Source organism: Bufo bufo, chromosome 8 (genome assembly GCF_905171765.1).
Source record: "Bufo bufo chromosome 8, aBufBuf1.1, whole genome shotgun sequence".
Taxonomy (NCBI): domain Eukaryota; kingdom Metazoa; phylum Chordata; class Amphibia; order Anura; family Bufonidae; genus Bufo; species Bufo bufo.
Genome location: NC_053396.1, coordinates 192,370,271 through 192,394,878, shown reverse-complemented (window position 1 = coordinate 192,394,878; position 24,608 = coordinate 192,370,271). Strand labels below are relative to the sequence as shown.

Below are 24,608 nucleotides of genomic sequence, written 5' to 3'. Positions count from 1 at the left end.
GACAGTCGATGGTAGGATTATGTTTACTTAACCAAGGTAAACCCAGAACCCACAGAGCAGGCAGACCCTCCAGCACAAAACATGAAATGGATTCCTGATGAAAATCACCTACTCTTAAACGGATGTCCTGCACCATCTGTGACAAACATTTCTGAGTAAGTGGTGCGGACTGCGGAGTCAATTGCAAACACTGAAATATTTTTTTTACAATGCAATTGTAGTTAACCCATGCTTACGGATGAACTGATCATAAACTAGTTTAACCCCTGCCCCATTGTCAATAAACACCTCAGTTCCCACAGTTTTGGATTCTAGCGCCACCTCAGCAGACAGGAGAAATTGAGTACTAATTTTTCTGACTTCCCACCCACACCACCTAGAGAAAGATGGGAACTAAACACTTTTTTTTCTTTTTGTTTTCACCTTGACTCTGAACGTAAGGAAAAACATTTTAAAAAATTCCTCTTTTTCCACAGAAAAAACATACTCCCTTCTTATGACTAAAACCCTTGCAAGCAGCCCCACGGGTAGCTCCCCCTAACTGCATAGGTTCATCACCAGACATAAACTCAGGAGTCTCTCCACCCAAAGTGTCAGAGGAAGCCGCCAATGTTATATGATGATTCGTCCTGAGAGGGAGGGACCTTAGATCTCTCTCTCAGGCGTCTATCAATACGTATGGCAAGGGACATAGCCGCTTCCAATGACTAAGGATTTTTGCGAAAAGCCAATGTGTCCTTTAGCCTCTCGGATAATCCCTGACAGAATTGGCTACAGAGAGCTGGATCATTCCACTCCGTATCAGTAGCCCATCTCCTAATTTCAAGAGCGACGCCCAGTGTCCGGAAGCAGGGTAAGTATAACCTATATGAGGTGCCCGGGTAATGGGGGGATCATTATAGGGGTCGAATAACCCCTCTAAGTTGGTACATTCTGGGGCATCTAAAACCTGACCCGAGGAACACCCTGACACCACCCAGGAATGGCCATTTATTGGAGGAGTTAACATTAGCACTGCCCATTTTTGGCCTGGGACAGTCCAATTTTGCTAGGACTATCTGAAAATCAGGGACAGTCTCGTCAAATTCAGGACAGTTGGTAACTATGCGATTTATGTATGCATTTACTATATTTGCTACAGTATATATACATAGTAATAACGGGTCATAATCATAACCACCACTAGATGGGCCTGGTGTCATCCTCTATATAAATATAGGAGTTAAAACATTCTAGTAAGTGCAAGTCAGTCTGTGAAGTATGCAAAGATGCAAAGCTGACAGCTTAGCTCATCCTGGACCCAGTACCACGTGGACAAGGCCAGAACATCTACAGAAGCACACCGGATGTAAGAGAGAGAGGTGTAGTAGAGATAACTTGTCTGATACGGACCTATTGATTCTACGGCACCTGTGTTCAGGAGTTGCCTCTGGTGCCTGACTACATCAAAGCACAGCTCGGTCCACTGTGAAAATCTCCACATCCCAAGGTTGATTTTGTGGAAGTGCACTTGCAAGTGCAGCAACCTGTTCAAAGAATGGAGCAGAAGTGTTTGCCTGCGGTCAGACAGAACCGCCCTGTGGGTTGCACTGCATTTATTTAAAGTCTACACCTCACATCCGGATGTTTATGTCAGAGTCAGCTAGAGAAGCATAGAGTGAGAAGGACTAATTTAAAGAGACGCCAAGGTCTATTAAAGTGGACCTTTCACCACTGCTGACATGTCTTTTTTAATATCTTCATGCATTCCCCATGTACTAACAATTTTGGAGCATCTATTCTTATGGCTCTATGTTGTGCCGTTCCTTTATTATTTCTACTAGAAGTTATGAATTAATTGGTAGCAGTCTGCAGTAAGGGTACAAAGGGGTGGTATCCAGTTGGGGGTGTGTACCTGCACAGTCTGACAATGGCAGCACTGATTGGATAGAGTGAGTCTGTGCAGGTACACACCCCCAACTGGTTACCACCCCTCTGCACCCTCACTGCAGACTGCTAGCAATTCCTTCATAACTTCTAGTAGAAATAATATAGAAATGGCACAAGATAGAGCCATAAGAATAGATGCTCCAGAATTGTTATTACATGGGGAATGCATGTAGCTTCTAAAACAGGCATGTCAGGAGAGGTATATAAACATAAACACCTACAACAACCTCCTAATCCTCAAACAACACCCATAGATCATAGACCATAAATGACACCACAAAAACTGATCAATGGGACTAATATCATAAAATATATAGAAATCTTTATGAATCAAAATACATAATATTGATCGGACATTAGAAAGAAAGACGACACGATGGCAATTAGATACAGAAAAACACAGGGGGCACGTTACCAGACAATGTCCATCAGAATCATTATTATAACATCACTGTGGCTCTCAGAATACACTGTCCTATAAGGGAATATCTCTCAATACGGCCTACTATGATATTAATGGGCGGTGCAACAGACCAACAATATAAAAGGCGGCCAAGATTAAACATAAATTATATGCAGGTGTGCCTTAAAAAAGCAGGAATACAAGCAATTAGATAATTAATAGCACCTAGATAAATACTAGGTATTTTGATTAATAAAGATTTCTAGATATTTTATGATGTCAGGAGATGTGGCAGCTCCTCTTTAACTACCTGTGCAGCCATGAAACCTGTAACATCTGTGGAAAGTGCATTTTGTAAAACAGTCATGCATTATGAGAACAGTCCTGATCTGTTTGCATTTGAAATATTCTGTAAAGAACTGTTCTACTTCCTGCACTACTATTATACTGCAAAGCGCTGGCATCAACACAACCACAACCTTGCCTTGTACTGTACCTCAAAACTACCAAGACCAAGGAATCCTCTACCGTCATCGGGTCGGAGGACCTCAGAACCGGAGTGTGCCCTTCCTATCACTGCACGCCAGCCCAGGGACTTCCAGAACCGTGAGTACAACTACTACTAAATCTATCCGGTCACCCACACACACGTCCCTGCGGCCTGGGCACTGCATATTGTACAAGTACCCAGGAATCCTAGACCATGTGCTGTAATTAAGATATATAACAAAACACACGAAACAATCTATATCCCGTTCTGATTAAATTATTTTAATCCAAAAATAAAAAGGCTCCTCATTTCACAAAGCAGCTTACGACAGCTGGAATACTTACATTTTGAACACAGAAGCGTTCCAGTGTTCTTATCCATAACCTTTAAATATCAATGAACATTCGGCCTCGCTATCTCTACTGTGCACTTCACTTTTCTGAAACGATTCTAACTGAATTAATATTAGTTGTCTGAGACCAATGTAATTAAACTGGCATTCATCCGCTGCTGGAGGTTTATCTCAAAAAACACAATCATGTGAGTGCGGAGGCTGAGGTTCAGATATCTATGATGTCTATTTTTGCAGCAGAGAGGTGACTGCATTGATCTTCCATTATCCTGAATGGGAGAGATGAAAAAAAAAATAAGTCAATAATAGTGCATGTGCAACCATTTCTCCGGTGCAAACAAGGGGCATGGGAGAGCAGGATTAAAGGGGATGTCCAGGATTAGAAAAACATGGCGCCTTTCTTGAAAAAACAACACCCCTGTCCATAGGTTGTGTCTGGTTTTGCATCTCAGCTCTACAGAAGGGAATGAGGTTGAGCTGCAGTACCACAAAAAACCTGTTGACAAGAATGGTGCTGTTTATGCAAGCAAGTAGCCATGTTTTTCTAATCCTGTACCACCCCTTTAATGTGTGGTCATTATATTGAGTCTCTTAGGCCTCCATCATGTAGTAGGTTGACCATCCGTCTTGCCAAAGAGGAGCTGATCCACTGTTTTTATTGAGGGAAGTGAAATGCAAGTTGAAATGTGAGTGTGGACACACTGTGCCAACTAGAAGGCTTGTTGTTGGGTTAAACCCTAATGGCATTATTACGGCACTCCCCTGGTATTCAACCTTTAACCTCTGTACAGGGATCTGGAATTCACTGCAGGGAAGCAACCAGACCACTACTTCCTGGGATAGTCCCAGTGTAGTTGGCAGCTGACCCACTGGGGTTGGGGACTCTGGGGCAAGCATTTGAAGCTCAGGGTTCAGAAAACACAACAAAAGTGCTGGAAAACTGCAGGGATAGTCTGAACAATCCCCAAGACTAGAATGCTGTTTTTATAGAGATTAAGGCAGTGCATAGTTAATGTAGACACAGGAAAGACTTGCAGGCGTAGTAGCGAGGAGGCAAACATGAGGTGGGCAGGCTGGGGACTAGATGAGCACAGACAGGGTAGACAGACTGGGTTTATTTAAACACAAACTGAACAACTTGGACTTGAAAGTGCAGGGGTATACAGGGAGCACACAGCCAGGAGATAATGCAGGTAAATCGCAAAAACACTAGGCTACCAAACTCCTTTGCTGGTCACCAGAGAACCTAACGCTCAGGCATCCTCTTTCTGGAGAAGATACCTTTCCTATAGACTGCAGACCTAACAAAAGTCTTAATTTCCCCATCGCTGTAGATAGTAAAATCTCATCCTAATTAGTCCAGCTTTGCACATTTTAGGAACATCAGGGTCAGAGTGGCCTAACTTGAGCTTCTCAAAGCAGATGAAGCCTACCATCTGGTTATACAGAGGACGTGTATCTTGCAGTTTGGGGCTCATGCACATGAAGGCACAGTATGCTATACGGAACCATAGAGGTGCAAAAACCTTCCACTATACCTCTGTCTGCCACCAATTGCATATGGTTCAATGGAGTCTTTAGATCAATGCACATAGGCACCATACTAAGCAGCCAAATGGGCTCCTTGGCAGTGAGAATGAGAATCTGTTGGACCTGTTGTGGCTGGGGGTCAGTATCATGTAACGTATGAGCCCATCAGAGGATCCGTCTGTCATCTGGTGGGAAGGTCTGAACAGTCGCTAAAAGAAATCCCTAAAAAGGAAAAGTAATGGCAACTTCTCTCGCTGAAACAAAATGGCGAATATGTATGCACATCATGCTGCGCAATTTGCACCGACGCACGTCGCTGATCATGCTGTATTATTTGCAATTCCACCCGAATTACTCATTGTCAGGAGCAGTAGGTTTATAATAAGATTACATGTCTTCCTTTTGTATTCGCTCACTGACTTTCTGATAACCATCCCAGATTCCCGATCATAGCCCTTTCAGGAGAACAAGATGCGCTTGTGTAATTAGGTCTTGCCTTCGGTAAAATACAATATGGATCAATACGCCGTTTTCTTGTTTATTATTCATCCTATTGAAGCTATTTGAGAATGGGAAAAAAAGGAACACGCAGCACTTTCAATTTCTATGACAAAGCCTTTTTATCTACTGGAAAATCCCCTTCCGATATATTCTCTAGATATATAAAAAAGGTCTCGTCTGCACTGGATTCGTGCGGCGAGCCGATGGACTTAAGGTGCAAATCACAACCCGAGCTTGGATACGAGATTTTTTTATTTTGAAAAGACGACGCGTTTCGGGGTACTCAGGACCCCTTTATCAAGTCTGTATCCTCGGCACCGTGAGCCCGCTGGTGCACTCTCCTGGAGGGTCCCTTTCAGAAGGAATACTAGTCAGCGCTGGTAATTAATGCTGGAGAGTGTCCTGTTGTAGCGGCGCTGCTGTGCTTGCTGCACGTGCGATGTGCAGTGTCGCATCGCACGTGCAGCAAGCACAGCAGCGCCGCTACAACAGGTCACTCTTCAGCATCAATTACCAGCGCTGACTAGTATTCCTTCTGAAAGGGACCCTCCAGGAGAGTGCACCAGCGGGCTCACGGTGCCGAGGATACAGACTTGATAAAGGGGTCCTGAGTACCCCGAAACGCGTCGTCTTTTCAAAATAAAAAAATCTCGTATCCAAGCTCGGGTTGTGATTTGCGCCTTAAGTCCATCGGCTCGCCGCATGAATCCAGTGCAGACGAGACCTTTTTTATATATCCAAATATCCACCCAAGTGGCGGTTTGGCCCCCGCCCAGGGTCGTCTCGGACACCATCCGGCAGCACCAACCCAGACAACCTCCACCATTCGAACCTCCCTCCACTAAGGTTGCACCACAATCAGTGCAAACCAAACCAGGTGAGTAACTTCACTCATCCTGGGTAGGGGGAAGGGACATCAATTTGTTTACCCTCACCTATGAGCGCTTTCTCTCCTCTCTTGGCCATTTGATTACTGATATATTCTCTAGACAGTGAAAGGACCAAAAATACTATTAAAGTCGTGCCTTATAGTACTTCATGGGGCCCAAATTGCTAATTTCAAATTTTGGTTTTGATTTGAATAGATGTTAGGTGGTTAAAGGATTGTTCATGCTTAAAGTGTTTGTCCACCTTGTATCGTCATCTTTTTTTAAGTTCTGAATACTGCTCTTAACTTCTTACTTATATTCTGACTACTTTCAGTCACCACTAGGTGGAGCTCACTGCACACTAAGCTTCTCTGATCCCTCTAGTGGTGGATGCAGGTAGAGTATGTGTCAGCTACATTTAAAACCAGAGAGTTATCTGGTTAATTTTTTTAATTTAATTTCAATTTATCTTTATTTTCTCATAATTCTGTATTATTTTTTTTTATTCTGTTTTCTGGACATGATTACAGGAGCAGCCATCTTGCCTGAGCTGTGATCAACAGCATTCGGAGATATCCTTGACAGCAGCCACATGGATCACAGGAACCATAGGAAACCTCGGCCAGAAAATAATTCATTGACTTCAAAGAGGGAGTGCTGTGGGTATGCTCTGTGACCTGTGCAGTGCCTATTGTGCAGGGAGGGTAACAAAATAAGCTGTGACCATCACCAAAGATATGTATATAGGTCTTTATTTGTCATTGTTATCCTGCTTGTGATGATAATGACATAACTTCTGAGAGGTGACCTCTACAATAGAGTGTGTCATTCTATTATTAGGCTCAGTGGGCAGAATGAAAACTGCAGATATAGATAATATACATAGTGGCATGCAAACTAAAATTAAAATTAAAAGAAATCATAAAAATGATGTTTAAAATTAAAAATGTAATTAAACCATAATTAATTTTCTAACGTCACTGCAGGGCACATTTATTAAACTCTCTAAGATTGTCTTCCGGTGTCCCAAAATTTTTTGTGTAAGGCACAGTTATGCAAATAATTTTTGGGTTATTCGTGCTTCACCAATTTTCAAAAAAAGTGGGCTGTGCGGGCCCAAGGCGGCCTGGCACATTTATTATAATTTAAGCCAGAAAATTATGATTAAATTATACCATAAATGTAAACCAGCTCCTAGCTGGAGGATTTCAGTTCTGGAGCATGGATGGTCCAAGATGCTCCAAAATTAGTATGAGGTGAACACCTCTTAATAATTGTGGTGCATCTGATGCTAGAGGACCACATATTAAGAACAGCATATGAAACACCAGTGATAAATGTTCTCATTGCCTTTAAAGGGTAACTGTCATATTTTTTTTTATTTGATAGTTTATTAGAGCTAGGCATGTATACCTGAGTTAGTCTGTCAATGATTGTCAAAAGATCTGTAATTACCTTATAATAACAGCCTTCGTTAATGTCCTCTGTCCCTTTCCACTGCACCCTTAAAAGACCGTTACTGGGGCTTGTCTGTCTCCCAACTTAATGTAAACAGAAGACGGAGGGGCGGTCCTTCACACTGCATGCCTGCATTAGGCTTCATAATGAGGAGGTGTGTCTCTCAGTAATCCAATCTGATTGGCTGGCAAGGAGCTGCTGGCTACAGCAAGTGTGTATGGGAAGTGAGGGAAAGCAGTTTTGGTCTCAGAGAACTGGCAGAGGAGCCATCTTGAGAAGGTCCTCATATTGTAAATGTTTAAACAGCCGTAACTAAGGTAAAAACTCAAGGAAAACAGTGGTATGTGAAGAATCTAAAGATTGCTTTATGCATAATGCTCCTGTACATTCTATATGATGTACAGGAGAATGATCCTTTGGAACCATCTAATAACCAGGTGAAGCTCTGTAGATGTCCTGTAGATTTCCCACTCCTCTGTAGGTCTTTTTTCATCGAGATAAATAGCTTGACTTGTATAAATAGAAAATGTTTGCCCAAAAAAATAAATTAGTTTGCTTATTTTGAGTCTCGTATCTCTTCTCTTTTCCCTTTCTGTTCTGGCAGCTGCGATTAGTCTGTGTCAGTGGTGGTGGTGGTGGGGGGAGAAATAGCCTGTGAGAAACTGAATTCAACTCTGTCCCTCCAAAAGACAAATGACATAAAGGGAAGTTGATTATCAGCGTTGAGCTTGGTCATCATTAAAAGTACAGAAGATCAAGGCTTTCTTTTGACTGAACTATTAATCCTAAAATTGAAGCTGACTGCTAGACAGACTGTCACTTGTTACAGTCAATTAGCTACCTAAGTTGGCATTTAGTTTAGTGTCTGTTTTTCTGCTTATTTTGCTGTTACACCAACGTACCTAAAAAGTGGAACTTTGTGTCTACCACCGGTCAGGCGATGGCTAAATTAAGGTGCGCAGTCTAAGGGATCCTCCAGTTCTTCAACAGGGACCATTCAAACGAAGTTTGGACTTCACCATTCAGATCGCCAGGTCACAGTTCTTAGAGTAATCACCTGCTGGAAGCGGGACACAACCACAGCCGTGACAATGGAACCAGAGAGTAGTAAATGGAGCCATGGTTCAAAACCAAAAGATAAGTTGGGTGTGACAAAGCAAACAAAGGTAGAGTCAGAGTGTAAGCAAGGCAAAAGGTAAAATCTACAGCGGGTTTATAAACTACCATTGTTGTTTTTGATTTGGCTCATATTGTTACTGTAAGTACTGTATTTATGGTGGCCAAATGGTATATCTGATACATTGACCAGGAGACCTTGATGTTAGGCCACCAGCAGGTTATTAGCTTTCTCAAAGAGGTGGGAAACCTACCTTCTTGTGGGTTCATGTTTAAGACTAATTTTGATTAAAGGCTCATTGGTAATGCTTAAAGGGAACCTGTCATCAACCTTATGCTGACCTCACTGAGGGCAGTATAAAGTAGGGACAGAAATGCTGATGTCAGCGGTGTGTCACTCATGAGCTAAAGGCTGGTTGCTGAGAACCAACATCATAATCATTGCAGCCCAGGCCTTGAAAAGAGTCAAATCTACCTGAGAAGAGTCCTGGTTATTCATAATCTCCTGCTCTCCGCCATCTGCTGATGATCGGCAGTTCTCTCCTAGAGAGAAAGGGAGAAAACTAGGTAGAAGACTGTCAGTCATCAGCAGGTGGGCAGGGAGAGCAGGAATCCATGAATAACCATGACTCTTCTCAGGTAGATTTGACTCTTTTCCAGGCCTGGGCTGTAATGATTATAAAGCTGGTTCTCGGCAACCACTTATTATTAGCTCATGTGTGACACACCGATGAAATCGGCATTTCTGTCACTACTTTATGCTGTCCTCAGTGAGGTCAGCATAAAGTTGATGACAGGTTCCCTTTTAACGGGATTTGTGATCTTCGGCCACTCCTGTTAGCAGGAATGGGTCTCACACTTTTAGACAGCGAATATTCACTCTAGGGACTTAGGGAAGAAAAGCATAAGACAGAAAAGAGGTAAAATTACTTGTTATGCCCTGAGTTGGGAGGGAAATGGTCAGTATGAAGAAATTATTTTTTTACCAACTGAAATCCCTCATTGAGGCATCTGAGAAGGTCATATACAACCACACCACATGAGACATGAATTTGTCCTTGGTTCTCTGGTAGATCACCTGTCTCCTCAAAAGTAGATCACATTGTGAAAATGTTTTCCCAGTCCTGTTCTAGATTCATGATAGCCAAGATCACCACCGAAAGACCCATCAGGACCATCAAAGGAGTCTTGTCGTTCCTTCACCTTTTTGGAAAGTAAGTGGACAATGACGTAGAAATCATGATGAGTTCAAATGCTGTCAGTGGAGAAACCGAGACATGCCCTCTAGATATGGCAGCAACTAAGATTCTTGCCCCTCTAACTGATATTGCATAATATTTTGTGAGTCTTTCATACCCTTAAGCTGTGGTTGATCGCCTTACTGTTCATAATCTAATGTAATTTTTGGCCAAAGGCCCTTATTTGATTAGACTTCGGTTGTTTGGCGACATGCTACATCTGGCCCTTGGCAAGAACTGAACTCATGCCCAAGGCGAGGATTGAATCTAACAGTCAAAATAAGAGGGACATTTTGTGATTTTAGTCAACACGATGAAAATTGACATTTCCAAGGACAAATCTATAAAACCTGGAGCCTTCCCTGGAGATTATGGGCCACAGGGGAATAGGCAGGCATGCAAAAGATAATAATAAAACATCAAAATACATTATGCTCTTGTTTAGGCATGATCTTGACATGATGAAGCCCGCGGAGATCTTATATTGGAGATAACTCATTTACCTTTGGTCACAGTCGTTACCTTTGACTGTGAACTTCCGTTCTTGCTCATTCGGCGCTCCTCGCTGAAGTTCTGTTCCTGTGTGTCTTTTGTGGTTCTTTATGGGTTAACTCCTCTGTGTGCCTATTAGGAGTAAATCCTCTGTCTGCTCAATGGGTGTGGTCTCTCTGCTGCACCCATGGAACCTGTATATAAGCCTGAGGTTTCCTCAGTTCTGTGTCAGCTCTCCTGGTGTGTGTTGTCTGTCCTGTTCCTGGTTTGTACTCTCTCCCATGCTGCTGACCCATGGGATCTGTGTCTGTCTGTCTGTGCTCTGTGAGTTTCCCTACTTGTTCATTTGCGTCCTTTTTCCTGTCTTTCTGTTCTGCCAGTTATGTTTTAGTTACTTTGTGTTTATTCTGATGTCTGTGTTCAGCAAGCCTTTGCAGCAGAGTGGCATGACAAGGCCATGCAGTTTACTACTGGTGGAGCAAGTCCTTCTCTGCTCATTGCCACTCCTGCTCCCTGCATGAACTCCTGCTTGTGTTATTATTTGCCCTGTTTTGTATTTACCTGTCTGTTATGTTTGCCTATGTGCCGTCGGTACCTTCTGGTACCTGTTGTCCATTCGCTCCTGCTGTCACTGTCTAGGTCACGCTCCAGAGTGGACCCTGGCAACTTCCTGCGGCTAAGTCTAACCCTACCATCTAGGGCTCTAGTGAAAACCAGGAGTTGCTTAGTTACGCCCCTCTGGAGTATTACTAGACAGTGGCGCAGTGGGGGTTTTCTCCCACTGTGCTGACGGTACATAGAGCTCATGTTTTATCTGTGCTGCTTTCCATGTTTCTGTTTGTGCAATAAACTCTTATGTGTCTGTACCTGATTTCCGTTTATTGCTTGACGACGCGGTGGTCTCTCCTGGGACCTCCAACTCATGACACCTTTCTTATTCAGACCCACAATTTATAGAACTGCATGGGTCATCGATGAAATATTTTGAAATATCAAACAAGTCTACAAAAAGTGAGATACAGTGTGTTATTGCTATAGGCAGAAAAGAGTTGTTTTCTGAACACTTTTTTCATATTAGGCCATAATTCAGAAGTCACCACAGCCTTTGGGACTTTAACGTTCCTTCTGATACCACCGATTTCATATCAAATCATGATTCATCATATGCTTTATAACGGAGACATTTTCTTCTAAAAGTATTGCTTCTAGAGAAGAATATCTTTGAGATAAAATGCTATATGGGGGCACCACTGGGACTTCATAGAACCGGGTTCTATTTGTAGCCACAACATACCATATGGCTGGAACTTGAAATTCGGAACCTTCTAGACAGAAAACCTATGTTAGGAGATGCGATATTGTGTTGGAGCTGGTAAGAGCAATGGAACAATGCACATCATGTCCACTTGAAGAATATTTCCAACCAAAAGATCAGAAATGTCAATATATTAGTAAATTGTAAGTTAGAGCAGTAGCCAAAGTTTGCCATTTTAATTCATATTACTTACAGAGATACTGGCATCTTTTTATTCAATTGCTGGGGCCATTTTTACAACAGTGAAAACAGGAAGTGCAGCCATATTGGAATTGATGACAGGCAGTGCAGCCATATTGGCTATTATTTTTGTGCTATCTTCTCAGAAACCGAGGACCATATCTCCTTATATCAATCAGCTGTATAATTAGTTTCTGCTAATTCGTGTACCTATCAATGCGGTTCCTGTTTAGACTTCAAAAGGAAAAAAAAGTTGCCGCCATAACTGAATGGAAAAATGGTGATATCTCTGTAAGCAAAATAGACATCCTTACCAAACTTTGGCTTCGGCTCTAACTCCTGATTTTTTCATACGTAGACAAATTTACATTTTGGGTGGAAATTCGCTTTAAGATACCCCTACATGAAGGCAACACTAAATGGACTAGTGTGAAATCAGATCCTACATTTTGTGAGGACCTGCAATCAACCCTAGAGCAAAGTATCTACATGGAGCCTTAATTCCTTGGTCATGCGCAATCTTTTTATCCATGCCTTTCGAATTCCCAGCACGGTTTGCAACAAAGTAGGCACCATTGTAGCAAGTTCCAACACACTGTATCACGATTTTACTACTCCCACCATGTGTCCTCTGACTATTCCACCTATTTATTTCATAGCAAAGGCTATTATACAAGATTACGGTGTTGGTGGGTTGCCAGACAAAGCTTAGTTCATACCATTTCATATGACCTACTTGTGGGTGTACAGAAATCCGCAGCCCCAGCCTCCTCGGAAGAAATTTTATTACAAAATATCTGGGTGGTTTACAAAAGTATTATATAAAAAAAATAGAAAAAACATTTTCAGGTCTGATGGGAAATAGAAATGGAATTGAGACCATCATTGTCCAAGGTGGTTTAAAGAAGATACTGTTCGGGTGGAGGGGGTGGGGGTGATCGTGTTTGTGAGAATAATGTGGAAAGGGGATCAGAAACTTTATCCAGCTCATTTCCATGGCAACAAGTCTGTAACAGCAATCTGACTGCAAACGAGAGGGTCAGGAAACAGCAGCGTTATAACCTCTCTCTCGATGAATCAGCTTTTAACCATCTGATATCTTCGTCGTAGACTTCCGGCATTCCGCATGTAGTCATCTTTCTTCATCCTTATGATAGCAAACACAAACAAACACTAAATAAATCATCAAAGCGATAAATAATGCATCGTATGCTCATCCAGAGAGGAAGGGAAGCCCATCCATTGGTCTGGAGATCAAACGCTTTTGCATTCTTCAAATAGTAATTTATGCAATGATTGTGAGATTGGATTCTCTAGTAGATTAGTTAAAGAGGTTGTTCACCCCTGGGGACCTTTTCTGCAGTACTACACCAACGCCCCTATCCACCCCCCACACAAGCGAGGCCAGACCCAGGGTGGGAGTCATGATTACCTGATCATTGCCGCTGGGTTCCTGCTCAACTGCCCCCCCTTGGTGTCCACAGGTCTTGGTTCTCCTCACGTCAAAATCCAGTTGGTAACAGGTCACCCACGCATCATGTGACCCATGATGAAGAAAAGGTCCCCAAGGGTGAACATCCCCTTTAAGAAAATTATCTAATGTGTATGGGGTATCCCCACTTACTAAGTATCCCCACTTACTAACTACCCTCATAGTAGATGTTGGGGTAGAGATAGGGTTAAGTGATATACCGGTGTTGGTGGTATACTGCAGTATTAAGAGATATGGCAACATCGCCGTTTCCTAATAACCGCAGTATTTTGTGACGTTATAGAAGCGGTCATGTGCGCTGACCGCTTCACAATCTGCGTCCACCCGCCCCTGCATGATTGCATACCAGTACAATTACTACCTGCAGCGGCCACTCCCGGCTCCTCCTCGCTCCCATAATGAAGTCTCCGCCCACCGACGGCAAGGCCGCCGAGCAGCCCAGGAGAGACTGGTCGGAAAAGTCTTTCAACTCCCACCCCCACAGAGTTTGCCTACCAGTAACTGTCCAAGAAGGAGGAAGAGGAGTGTGAGAGACCCTAAAAGATAGCCCTACTGTCTCAAATAAAGGGGTTATGTCTGTCTATCATCATGTATGTCTTCTACAACTGCGGCCCTCTCTGACTCTGGCCTACTCCTTCCTTCCTGCCTGCACCAGACTACGGCACTCCCCACTCCCCCATACATGAGCAACAAGAAGACATTACTGTATGGTGGCCACAAGACATTGTTATACTGAGGAAGGGGGGGGCTTGTGGCTGCCTCATACAGTATAATGTCTCCTTGTGGCCCCCATACAGTATAATGTCTCCTTGTGGCTGCCTCCATACAGTATAACGTCTCCTTGTGGCTGCCCCCATACAGTATAACTTCTCCTTGTGGCTGCCCCCATACAGTATAACGTCTCCTTGTAGCTGCCCCCATACAGTATAACGTCTCCTTGTGGCCGGCCCCATACAGTATAACGTCTCCTTGTGGCTGCCCCATACAGTATAACGTCTCCTTGTGGCTGCCCCCATACAGTATAACGTCTCCTTGTAGCTGCCCCCATACAGTATCATGTGCATCGCCGGACAGGTGAGTCTACCTTACTAAAGATGGCAGCCCGCATGTGTTCGCTGGCGAACACTGCGAACTGGCCATCACTGGATATGAACACTGGTTCTCAGGGGAGGGATACCCCTGGAGGTGGCTTATTCCTTTCAACCCATTCAGAATACATGTGTGATTGAGCTGAGCATTCATTTGCTAAAGGAGGGAACCTATCCCCAGGATTTAGCCTGCCAATCTGAAGACCAATCTGTTACTCATTATAGCAACAGGTTTAAGTGATACTCTTTTTAATTTCTTTTAGTTTGATAAATGCATATCTTGCTGGTCACATATGAACATGGAACCAACACAGATGCCTTCAGCTGCCAAGTGCACATGTAACAGGTCAGCCAGTGTCATAGGTACAAATCTACTGATGGATGCCCTTTAATATACCGTTTTTTTTTGTTATTCCCTTTTCCACAGCTTCACTGACAAACATATCTATGTATTCATTAATATTGGAAAGATCTGTTGAAAGGATGGACGGTGCCAAAGCAGAATTGCATGAGCCACTGCTCAATAATTCAGAATTTCACCAAAGTGAATGTATGTAAGTGTTAAAGGGGTTGTCTCACTTCGCAAATGACACTTATCATGTATACAATGTTAATACAAGGCACTTACTAATGTATTGTGATTGTCCATATTGCCTCCTTTCCTGGCTTGATTCATTTTTCCATCATATTATACACTGCTCGTTCCCTGCAGCGGTGGTTGTGCTTGCACACTATAAGAAAAGGCACCAGCCTCTCTGGTGGTTGGGACCATGGAAGTGCGCGTAGCCAGACACTTTTTCCTGTATTGTGCAAGCACGACCCTCTTCTGGATAGGTCATCAATATGTCATCTATGGGGGTCTGACACCCGGGACCCCCGCTGATCAGCTGTTTGAAAAGTCAATGGCGCTTGCAGTAGCTCTGCAGCCTTCCCGCAGCTTTCCCTAGGCCATGTGACGTCACGTTCATCGGTCACATGACCTAGGAAAGACCATAATGTCTTTGCCAGATGCTGGTTCTTCATACCTGGAAGCTCCATCAGATGTTGACATCTGTCCACTCACAAGATAATCTCTTCTCCCCAGAATTTTTACAACCTGTCAAAGAATGTCAAATTAGTGCGACGTCTTCCATATGGTGCAGTATGTGAGTGTCAGCCATGATTGGAATAAGCTGCTAAAATGCTGACAAGATCCGTAACTGAGCTCCTATCAAACAGATCAGGATTTATTATGAGATTCTTTTTCTTTAACAAAAAAGGGCAACATAATGTAGAATACTTCAAAAATAAAAAGTGTCCGTTACGATAATATAGTGGGGTATATGTTTACTGAGTTTGGAGAGTGTTCACACATGGCAGATTCCACACTGCAAATCTGCAGCAATTTACACAGATTTGCTGGTAAGGTAAAAGCATACTGCAGAGATTTTCAGTGTGGAAACTGAGCTGCCGGGCTGATTTTTGTATGATGTGAGGGAATTTGGAGTTATGTATCAGAAAAACAGAAGCCTGACTCCAACATATTAGTAAATTAAAGGGATTATCCCATGAAAAATGTAACAAATTAAAATCTGACACAACTATATCTTTCTAACAAAGCTAGAACCAGCCCTGTACCTCACATGGATCCAGAGATCTCCCCATTCATTGCTCTGCTAGATTTATATCAAGCTAGAGGCTCAAGGGGAGTGTCCTTTCTGTTGCAGCTCAGGGGGCGTGTCCATTCTGCTTCAGCTCTCTCCCTATCACAGCTCAAGAGGTGTTTGAAGGATGGAACTGAGCATGTGCGACCATCTCAGTGAGGTGGACAGAGAAATTAGAATAGGAAACAGCAAGTGGCGCTATACAGATACATTTTATTGAATATTGGTTATACTAAATTTTTAATTACATGCAATTACAAAAGTATTCAGATCCAGGTGCTGGTTTCACAACTGCAGATTTTTTTTTCATGGGAAAATCCTTTAATTAGGTCAGAATTCTGAACCTGTTTAGACTTAGCCAAATGAAATTATATACAGATTTTACCCCTTACTGCCCTAGACCACCACAATTCCCCTTCACCACCCTAAGCCACAAGGGATATTAGATATTACTTACCTGCTGACTGTGCACTCTGGCTTATCATTAACCTCTGAAACAGCCCTATACCACTACAGATTGTAGATAACCAACACCTAAACCACCCTGGGCCACAAGGAATAATACTAGAGAAATGGTCACTAAGCCTTAGACCACCAGCTCATGTAAAACTATGTACTGAACTAAATGTAGAAAGTTGTCCAAGTGACAATTCTTTTATCTCAACGAATGTTTCTTTTTTTGTCCTTGACTACACTTGTATGGTTCATGGCTTACCTTGTTTGGGCACAGAACTTTTTGGTTCACATGCATCTTGTGCTGGTTTTGTGCTTGGTGACAACTCTTCTTCTCTAGTAAAATCGGCATTTAGTGGCAGCTCCTCTGGAACCCCAGTGATCTTGACACAGGAGTGAGCACAGGCCATCCCTTGTTGTCCATTTGTCTGGGAATACACATTACTGACCCTGGCTTTCCCGACTTCCTCCTGGCCACTGTACACTTTATATCGGATCATTAGGATAATGATAAAAACCAGGACCGAAGCCACAATGATTCCACCAATGATAATGATCATGGTGCCTCCAAGAAACTGGGTGTGGAGCGGTTGACACTGTCCATTCTCCTCTTTAGTGTTGAATTGAGCACATCCTACAACTCGGGTGGCAGTGAGCGAGGTCATCCCATCATCATAGACAGCCAGGACACAGATGTCATACTCCCGTCCAGGAGCCAAGTCATTGATCAAGAAGCTGCGATTGTTTGGAGGTATCATCCTGTATGAAAAATATAAATGGTCATTGCGAAAGTTCAGATAAAGATTTATATATACAGGCTTTCCTTGTATGTATGGATCTATATACGGGTATATATATATATATATATATATATATACAGACCTCAGACCAGTTCCCTCCTCCACCAACCCCAGACCACTGTCACTAAAAATAAGAGACCTCAAATGAGACCCACCGAAAATTACAAACCTCAGATCAGACAACCCCCCGAGTTTACAGACCCCCAGAACCCAATAACAATGTGTTACAAGATAATTTTTACTGAGGCAGCCTTATCAAAATCAGACCTCCACCTCTCCTGTTTTATTGGGCAGGCCTGTATATTAGAAGGACCATGGTGATGATGATGGCGGCTGTGGTGGTAGGACATGCACAGCAGAGGAAGCATTAGAACAGGCACAGCACGGGAGGTACTGAGAAGATCAGACTTCCAGTGCTGGGTGGTCTTTAAGAGCAGATGTACGTAAATTATAAGCACATTGGCTCGTACAACATTGGCCTAGCAACAAGCAACATTGGACACTAGGGCAGACTTAGATTTTTGTTCTTAACCTTTGGCATATATAGTACTTTGACTCTGCAGCACATACCCCTGAACATGTACCGCACCTTGAGACCACTGGATTAGAAGTTTTTACCATTATTTATGGAAGCGGTTGCCTAATTTCTATGTCTCTCGTCTTGTTTCTTTACCTGCTGACTATACAGAAGTCTTTCGTGAAACTTTTGCAGGTTATTAATTATTTATAGCACTGCTTATTATTTTATTAACATGGATTTATTTGTCGGATTGGTTACTTCTTCTCCTTGAGGAGGTTCTCTGATTTACTGGCATTTTCGTTGTCTTTGTGTGATTTATGCAATGTTCTTTCCCATCTTCGCTGTGATTATGAATCTCACGTTTCTGTTTTGCTGAGTTTTATGGGTTTTATGCTGTTGGGTAAGATTGTTTGTCGTTAATATTAACCAATTTTTCAATTTGCCTTGTTTGCAGTAATGTGAAATAGGAATGCATAACATTACTTTTGGTGCGGCAAATCAATGTGCATTATCACTATAATCTTGACGTACTGGGTCCATGGGCTCAAATCGGGCCCCAGTTAACATTTTGATCTCCCTGTCTTTGCCCTGTCTTTCTGAGTATGCCCGTTAATTGGCTACCTGATAAGACGGTCATACAGTACATGATTAAGACATGGTAATTAGGTTGTCCCTGGTATATGTACGTTGGGGAAGTATGCAAAGGCACATGGCCGGCATGGGTCAACAGAGCTTTTGTCAGTAGAGCATGTGATAAATGCTCCTAAAATGCATTTTACTTACACAAATCAACCATTTCATGGCTGCAGTGGTTAGTAAGGGGTTCAAGTCCTGTAAGGCACAAGGGGCCAGATCATTCTCTGTCCAATCTTGGGCAGTAATGGCATGGTGGATCCAGTAGGCACTGCTGTCATGTCCATCAACAAATTGGCATTTTTACCCCTATAGGGTCCATTCAACAAGAGTAAGACCACATGGAGTGATTGTGTGCCGTTGAGTACGACATGGCCATAAGAGCCACAATAGGCTTTAATTAAACTGATGAAACTCTCACTGTTCAGTTGGTCTATATTGTTAATGACCATGCTGTATTGAAGGTGCTGCGTGGCCATGAACAATATAGATTCAGGTCAACTGTGTCGATATCGGCCCAAGACCGCACTGAGTGGTGGTACCCTCATGATCAACTGGTTTAAGACTCAGACTTATGTCAATCACCTTCTAAATAGAGCATAAAGTTAAAAATTTTCTCGAAACTTAGAGGGTTTGTTTTATCGGAGTGATCCCTGGGCAATCAGCTAAGTCTCAATCTTGGTACCCCCTACAAGCAGTTGATTTTGCCTGCTTGGTGGTCACTGAAATGTAGTGTTAGCTTTACATATGTTTTTCTGTTCCATCATAGGAGCTGAAAAATAAAATAAATGGAGTGCCAAAACTGTTAGTAATAGGCACCAACAGTGCCCAATGGATGTAATGGGGTTCATTGGCTTTTGCCATGGTATTGGCTATTTTCACAGGAAAAATAGCACTGCATGCTGCTTCCCACAGAAGTGTGAACAGAGTCTTACATGGCAGCCAAAGATGAACGGCTGTCCTTACAATACAAGGAACGCTTGAGTCTTACAATCCTGCAGAGAGCCTCTTGGTTGTGGCTCATCAAATGGGGTCCTGTCACACTGGTGGTCCATTCCCACCACTGCGCTGGTCCTCCCTGTTGTCACAGACACTGCGCTGCTTACGTCCACTCCCCGGCTCTGTCCTGCACTCCTGCCAGCAGTGCTTCTGGCCGCCAGCATCCTTTTTAAGATCTGCAGGCTGCTTATTTATCATAGGCCTCCTGGCCTATTCTATTGTCACGGTGGGGAGTGGGGGAAACCCCAGCATACAATGTCAGGGAAGAAGGGATTGCATTTGCCACCAGGCCTGAAACCAAGGATAAGTGAGCAGGTCACCTCCTATAGCGTCCCTAATCCTCGCCCTAACTCCTCACCATATCAGCGGACCTGGATGGTAGGACAACTCATACCCAGGAAACCTAGAGCCCTACTAACCCTGATGATCTCTGGTAGTAAGGTAAGGGCCAGAGACGACCTGTTCTTTTAAGACACGGAAGAGCAGTAGTCTCTGCAGGCCTAACAGCAAGGAGAAGAGAAGACAGCAAGCAGAGGAAAAACCCGACAGTTAAGTGTCCTGTGGCAGAAAGACAACAGACCACAGGACCACAACATCACTTATCTGCCTACAACAACTAAAAGGAACAAGTCGTCCGCACGACAACCACTGGGTCCTGTGAAAAGCACTGATGCCCAAACACACAAATCTGGACTTAGTACCAACACCAAACACAGGAGCAGTAGTAACTGCCTGGACCACCATGCAGCAAGATGCATGGCAGACCCAGACAGCGCTGCTTAACTAATTGTAGTTCCCCCTCCGGGGAACCCCAGGGACCCCCTTTCCAGAGGTACAGACAAACAGGGGAAATGTCAAACAACCATGCTGGACTACAAACACCAAATAGACCAGACATGGAACACCAAATGACAAACAACAAACACACTGTACATCACACACCATACTCAAAACAGTAAGTGAGGATAGGTAAAGGAATAGAAACAAAGGGAAGACAAGGGGATGACATCGATGTCAAACTAGGATGGCCCTCAGAAAGCATCCAAGAAAGGAGCAAGCTCCTTCTCATACAAAGGCAGACATAACAATGATCTCAGTCTCACAGCAACAGTATATGAAGTGATCTGAGACCACACCCAGCTCCATCTTGCTCACACCTTAACCCCGTGCAAACCAGAAAGGAAGGGCAACGGCCTTAAAAAGAAAGCAAACACCCATGCAATACAACAAAACATTACCACCGGCAACCAGCATGCGCAGCAAAAGTGTCCCGGCAAACTACCTCCAAGCCGTGACATCTATAGGGCGCAAGAGCACTTGTGCTTCTTAAAAGGCCAGCACACAGTCAAATGTGTCCCCAACCAATGGCTGGTTATCCTTTGGTATATAAGGCAGCATCCCCAGGGGCGGATTGGCCATAGACCTTACAGGGAAATTTCACCATGGGCCAATGCCCAGGGGCCACCTGAGCCCTCCTTACGGCCAGCCAATGGAAGTTTTTGGGGATGTATTTTGTGCTTCTGGTGGCAGTATTTTGTAATGGACGGTGATATTTGGCTCTGTTGTGGTGGTATAATGTGCTACAATATGGTATTTCCGGCCCTGCCTTCCATCAGTTTGGACCTGACTACAAAACAGGGCCACTTTTAGTATTTTTTCCAGGGCCACTTTAAGTTCCCAGTCCGCCCCTGAGCATCCCCAAGGGAAAGGTGCCTGAGTTTAGGTTCCTGGTCTCTAGCTTGCCAAGTGAAGGTACTATATGTCTGACTACTTGTGTACCGAATGCCTGCCTGACTACTAACTCTGCTCCTCGTCTCCTGTCCAGACTCTAGCCTGTATACAATTTTTTCCCACTGTTGCCTGCCTCGATGGAACTCTTTATGGATACGCACCAACTTTGCCTGCCCTGACCTTCAGCTAGTTTACAAGTATTGCCTGACCACTTTGGTTTAGCTGCCAACATCCCCAGGACTACTCTAAGAGGTATCATCCTGGTTGGTTCCGTGCAGAGAAGTCGACATACCTGCACAGGGGTTAAAGGGTGAATACCAGGGGATCGACAAGGCAAAGTCCCAAGTGCCGAACATACATCATGATGTCCATATGTCCCAATAGGGCATTTGACCAGGGCTTGTCATTATGAGACAAACCCTTTAAACATAATCTTTACTGCTGACCCCACCAACACCATGATCCTCCAAACCACTGAACAAATAAAAATATCTCCAGTACCTAAAACTAGTTTTAAATGTGAATGACAATGCTGGATCTCCATCACAACCTAGAGCAGTGTCATACCAGAAGAAATTATTCTGAAGGTCCTCCACCATTTCCATGTCCACTTTTAATACCATAATAATTGTAGTTATCTTTATACACGTGACGAAGTATCATCAATAATGTCTAGCATATGATTTGTGAATCCTCCCAGAAGGAATTAACCCTAGTGACAAGTTACTGGCTCCAAGGTCACCTCCAAATGGAGTTGTCTTCTACTAAACCTTGGAGGCCCATTAATGTGTCAGACATTCCTCTCCTACCAGGTCCCTGGCATGCAGCCCTGTCTGTCTGTTTTCATCTTTCTCATAACCATCAGTCCTCCATTACTCCTCCCAAACTCAAGACACTGTGATGATGCCACATAAAGCTGTAAACAAATTAGCTCTTTGTAAATCAGGAGAGCTTTGATATAAATAAAAAGCCATTACCAGAGAAAAGATTCCATTTTATAGTCGGCTTCAGGATCTGAATCAATTAAAAGTAAATAATCAACACGATAATGAGGAAAATTTCTACCCTAGGCAAAGAGTTTTGTAATTAAGCCCCTACCCCAATCTAATGTTATATTTTAGGCCATAAAACAGCTACTAAAAATTAAAGGCAGTGTACAGACAGTCATATTTCACTATTTATCCAAGTAATCTTAAAAAGGGTTGTCAATGTCAAGGATAGAAAACTGGCTTCAAAGATTGTATCTCTCTCTGGAGGACTCAGCCTGTCCATGAATTATATGTACAGCCCATTGCAATGCTTTATTTGCCCTGTGGGGGTGCTATAGCAAAATCGAACACTTGCCACAAGGTTCTCCTGCTGAGCTCTGAGGTTCCAGCAGCAGTACATGCAGTAATCACCTACTTTTCGTACATAAAAAGGGATTGACCAAAGCAGACAACACTGGTACCCTTTATTCTCAGGAATATCAAAGGTTAATAATATAGGCAAGACTAACATGGCTGATTCTGTATTTTCCTTAGCACAGTGCGGGCACCTGGAACTAATAATGTACATCAAAATATCAAGTAGAAAATCAACAGCCCTGCCGACAAAAAATAAATAAGCGTGGCCAATTTTCCACGTCCTCTTTTGTAATATACAGTAGAAATGCAATATGCTTTGCAGCCCTTGACATAAAGGGGGCAGCGCATTCATGAACATGGTCATTAGGATAAGAAAGCTAAATATACGCATACCTGAGCTAGGAAGTCTATTTTTGTTCTTTGGCTCCAAAATTTAGTCTGAATGTGCCTTTATTTCCATCTACAGGCAACATTCTGGTACACATGTGAGGCCTGGGCTATATCAGCCAGTCTTGGGTGCGGCTCAGAGCTCTCTCCCTCCTCCCATTGTAAGCATGGCTGCATGCTGGAGGTAACTGTGAGTTTGCTGTGAGTCAGACCTTGCGCTCCTGTAATTTGCCCATTGGCTCCTGGTATTGCCCATATGGCACAGGTAGGTTTAGCGTTAGGTCCCGAGCTACTTGAGAAACCTTGGCACAGTGCTCGGGCTCAGACATGTTCTCCACAGTAGGATATGTTGGCTAATCTCTCAATTTTACATCAGTATGAGGGTTTAGTAAGACCGTAGAGTGCACCTGTCTTTGTATAAGTTATTGGCCCATCCTCTGGGCCCTATTTTATTAGGGGTCCATTAATGCCAGAGCTTGGGCATACCAGAGGATCTTCTGGTACTCTGGTGGGCAAGTTCTACCCTGAAAGAGAGCTACAGTATACATACCTGTTCCCAGCCTTTCAGGCTCCATGGCTCCGAGGCTGTTTTTACTGGACCTCCGTTCCCTGCCTGTAAACTTCCTTACGGTCATGTGCACCACTGCAGCCAATGACTGGCCTCAATGGTGAGATGTCCCCAAGAAGCACCTGGCCCCACTTGGGGACATGTTACAACAGAGGCCAGTAATTGCCTGCAGCAGGCCACGTGACCTCATCCAGGAGAAGGTTTACAGGCAGTGACTGGAAGTCCAGAGAAGCCTGGGAAACAAGGAACCCAAATGGAGTATTGCTGTCTTCACAAGGCCCACTGGAGGGACGGCGGGGGGGGACATTTAATAAAAAAAAAAATCCTAGACAACTCCTTTAAAGAAAGTAACACTGTTACACTGCATTATGCCTAGTCTGAGGGAGTGGTGCATGACTTCTATATTTTGGGCTCTTTGTCATGTTCCACCTCCTCAGGCTCTGTGCTAAGTGTAACATGTTATATCCGTTCTACCTGGAGTATTCCTTTAACCTTTTACCAAATTAGACGTGCTTCCACTTAATTTGGGCCTCATTACTCTTAGGGAGCCTATTTGGGGGTAAAATAAAATCTATAAGAAAGTTAGAAAGTTACAAAAAGTAGACCATTATCTTTTTTTTCACTCTGTAATCAGACAGACCCTTTAAGAAGGGGCTATACTGGACATTGCTCTCGGCTAGCTCATATTGATTAGTCACCCATGGAGCATCTTCCATCAATTACCCCAAAAAGACACTGAAGAAAAGTTATTACAGTCTATGGTTGCAAGCAGCAAACTGAAGTAACTGGAAGATTCACAAAAGTTCCAAAAAATCACAAATGTAGACCAGAAGATTTCAAAATTAAAATTTGGCTTGAAGGCATCCATGCAGACCAAGCATAGTGTTTATTAACGCATATCAAAAGATGCAACGTTTCGACCCATGCAGGGGTCTTCATCAAGCATGCTTGATGAAGACTCCTATTCATGAAGCACATGCTCCAAAATTTATTCAACGTATCACACCTGCCACATCAGCTTTAAGAAAGTAACTAGAAAAAGGGGCGCGAAGGAGTAGTAAAATGCGCCAAATCA

At 43.3% G+C, this 24,608-nt stretch overlaps 1 protein-coding gene across 1 annotated transcript in view; it reads right to left on the bottom strand.

Annotated features, from left to right (window-relative positions):
• Nucleotides 1-12,679: 12,679 nt before the first annotated feature.
• The window catches only part of LOC120978281 (leucine-rich repeat and fibronectin type III domain-containing protein 1-like protein), a 68,048-nt gene continuing 56,119 nt past the window's right edge, over nt 12,680-24,608 (bottom strand). The window contains exons 4-6 of the mRNA XM_040406522.1: nt 16,812-17,308; nt 15,479-15,549; nt 12,680-13,020 (exon numbers count right to left, since the gene is read on the bottom strand). Of these exons, the coding sequence (XP_040262456.1) occupies nt 15,491-15,549; nt 16,812-17,308 (556 nt within the window). The 3' untranslated portion in view covers nt 12,680-13,020; nt 15,479-15,490. The remainder of the gene's footprint in view (nt 13,021-15,478; nt 15,550-16,811; nt 17,309-24,608) is intronic.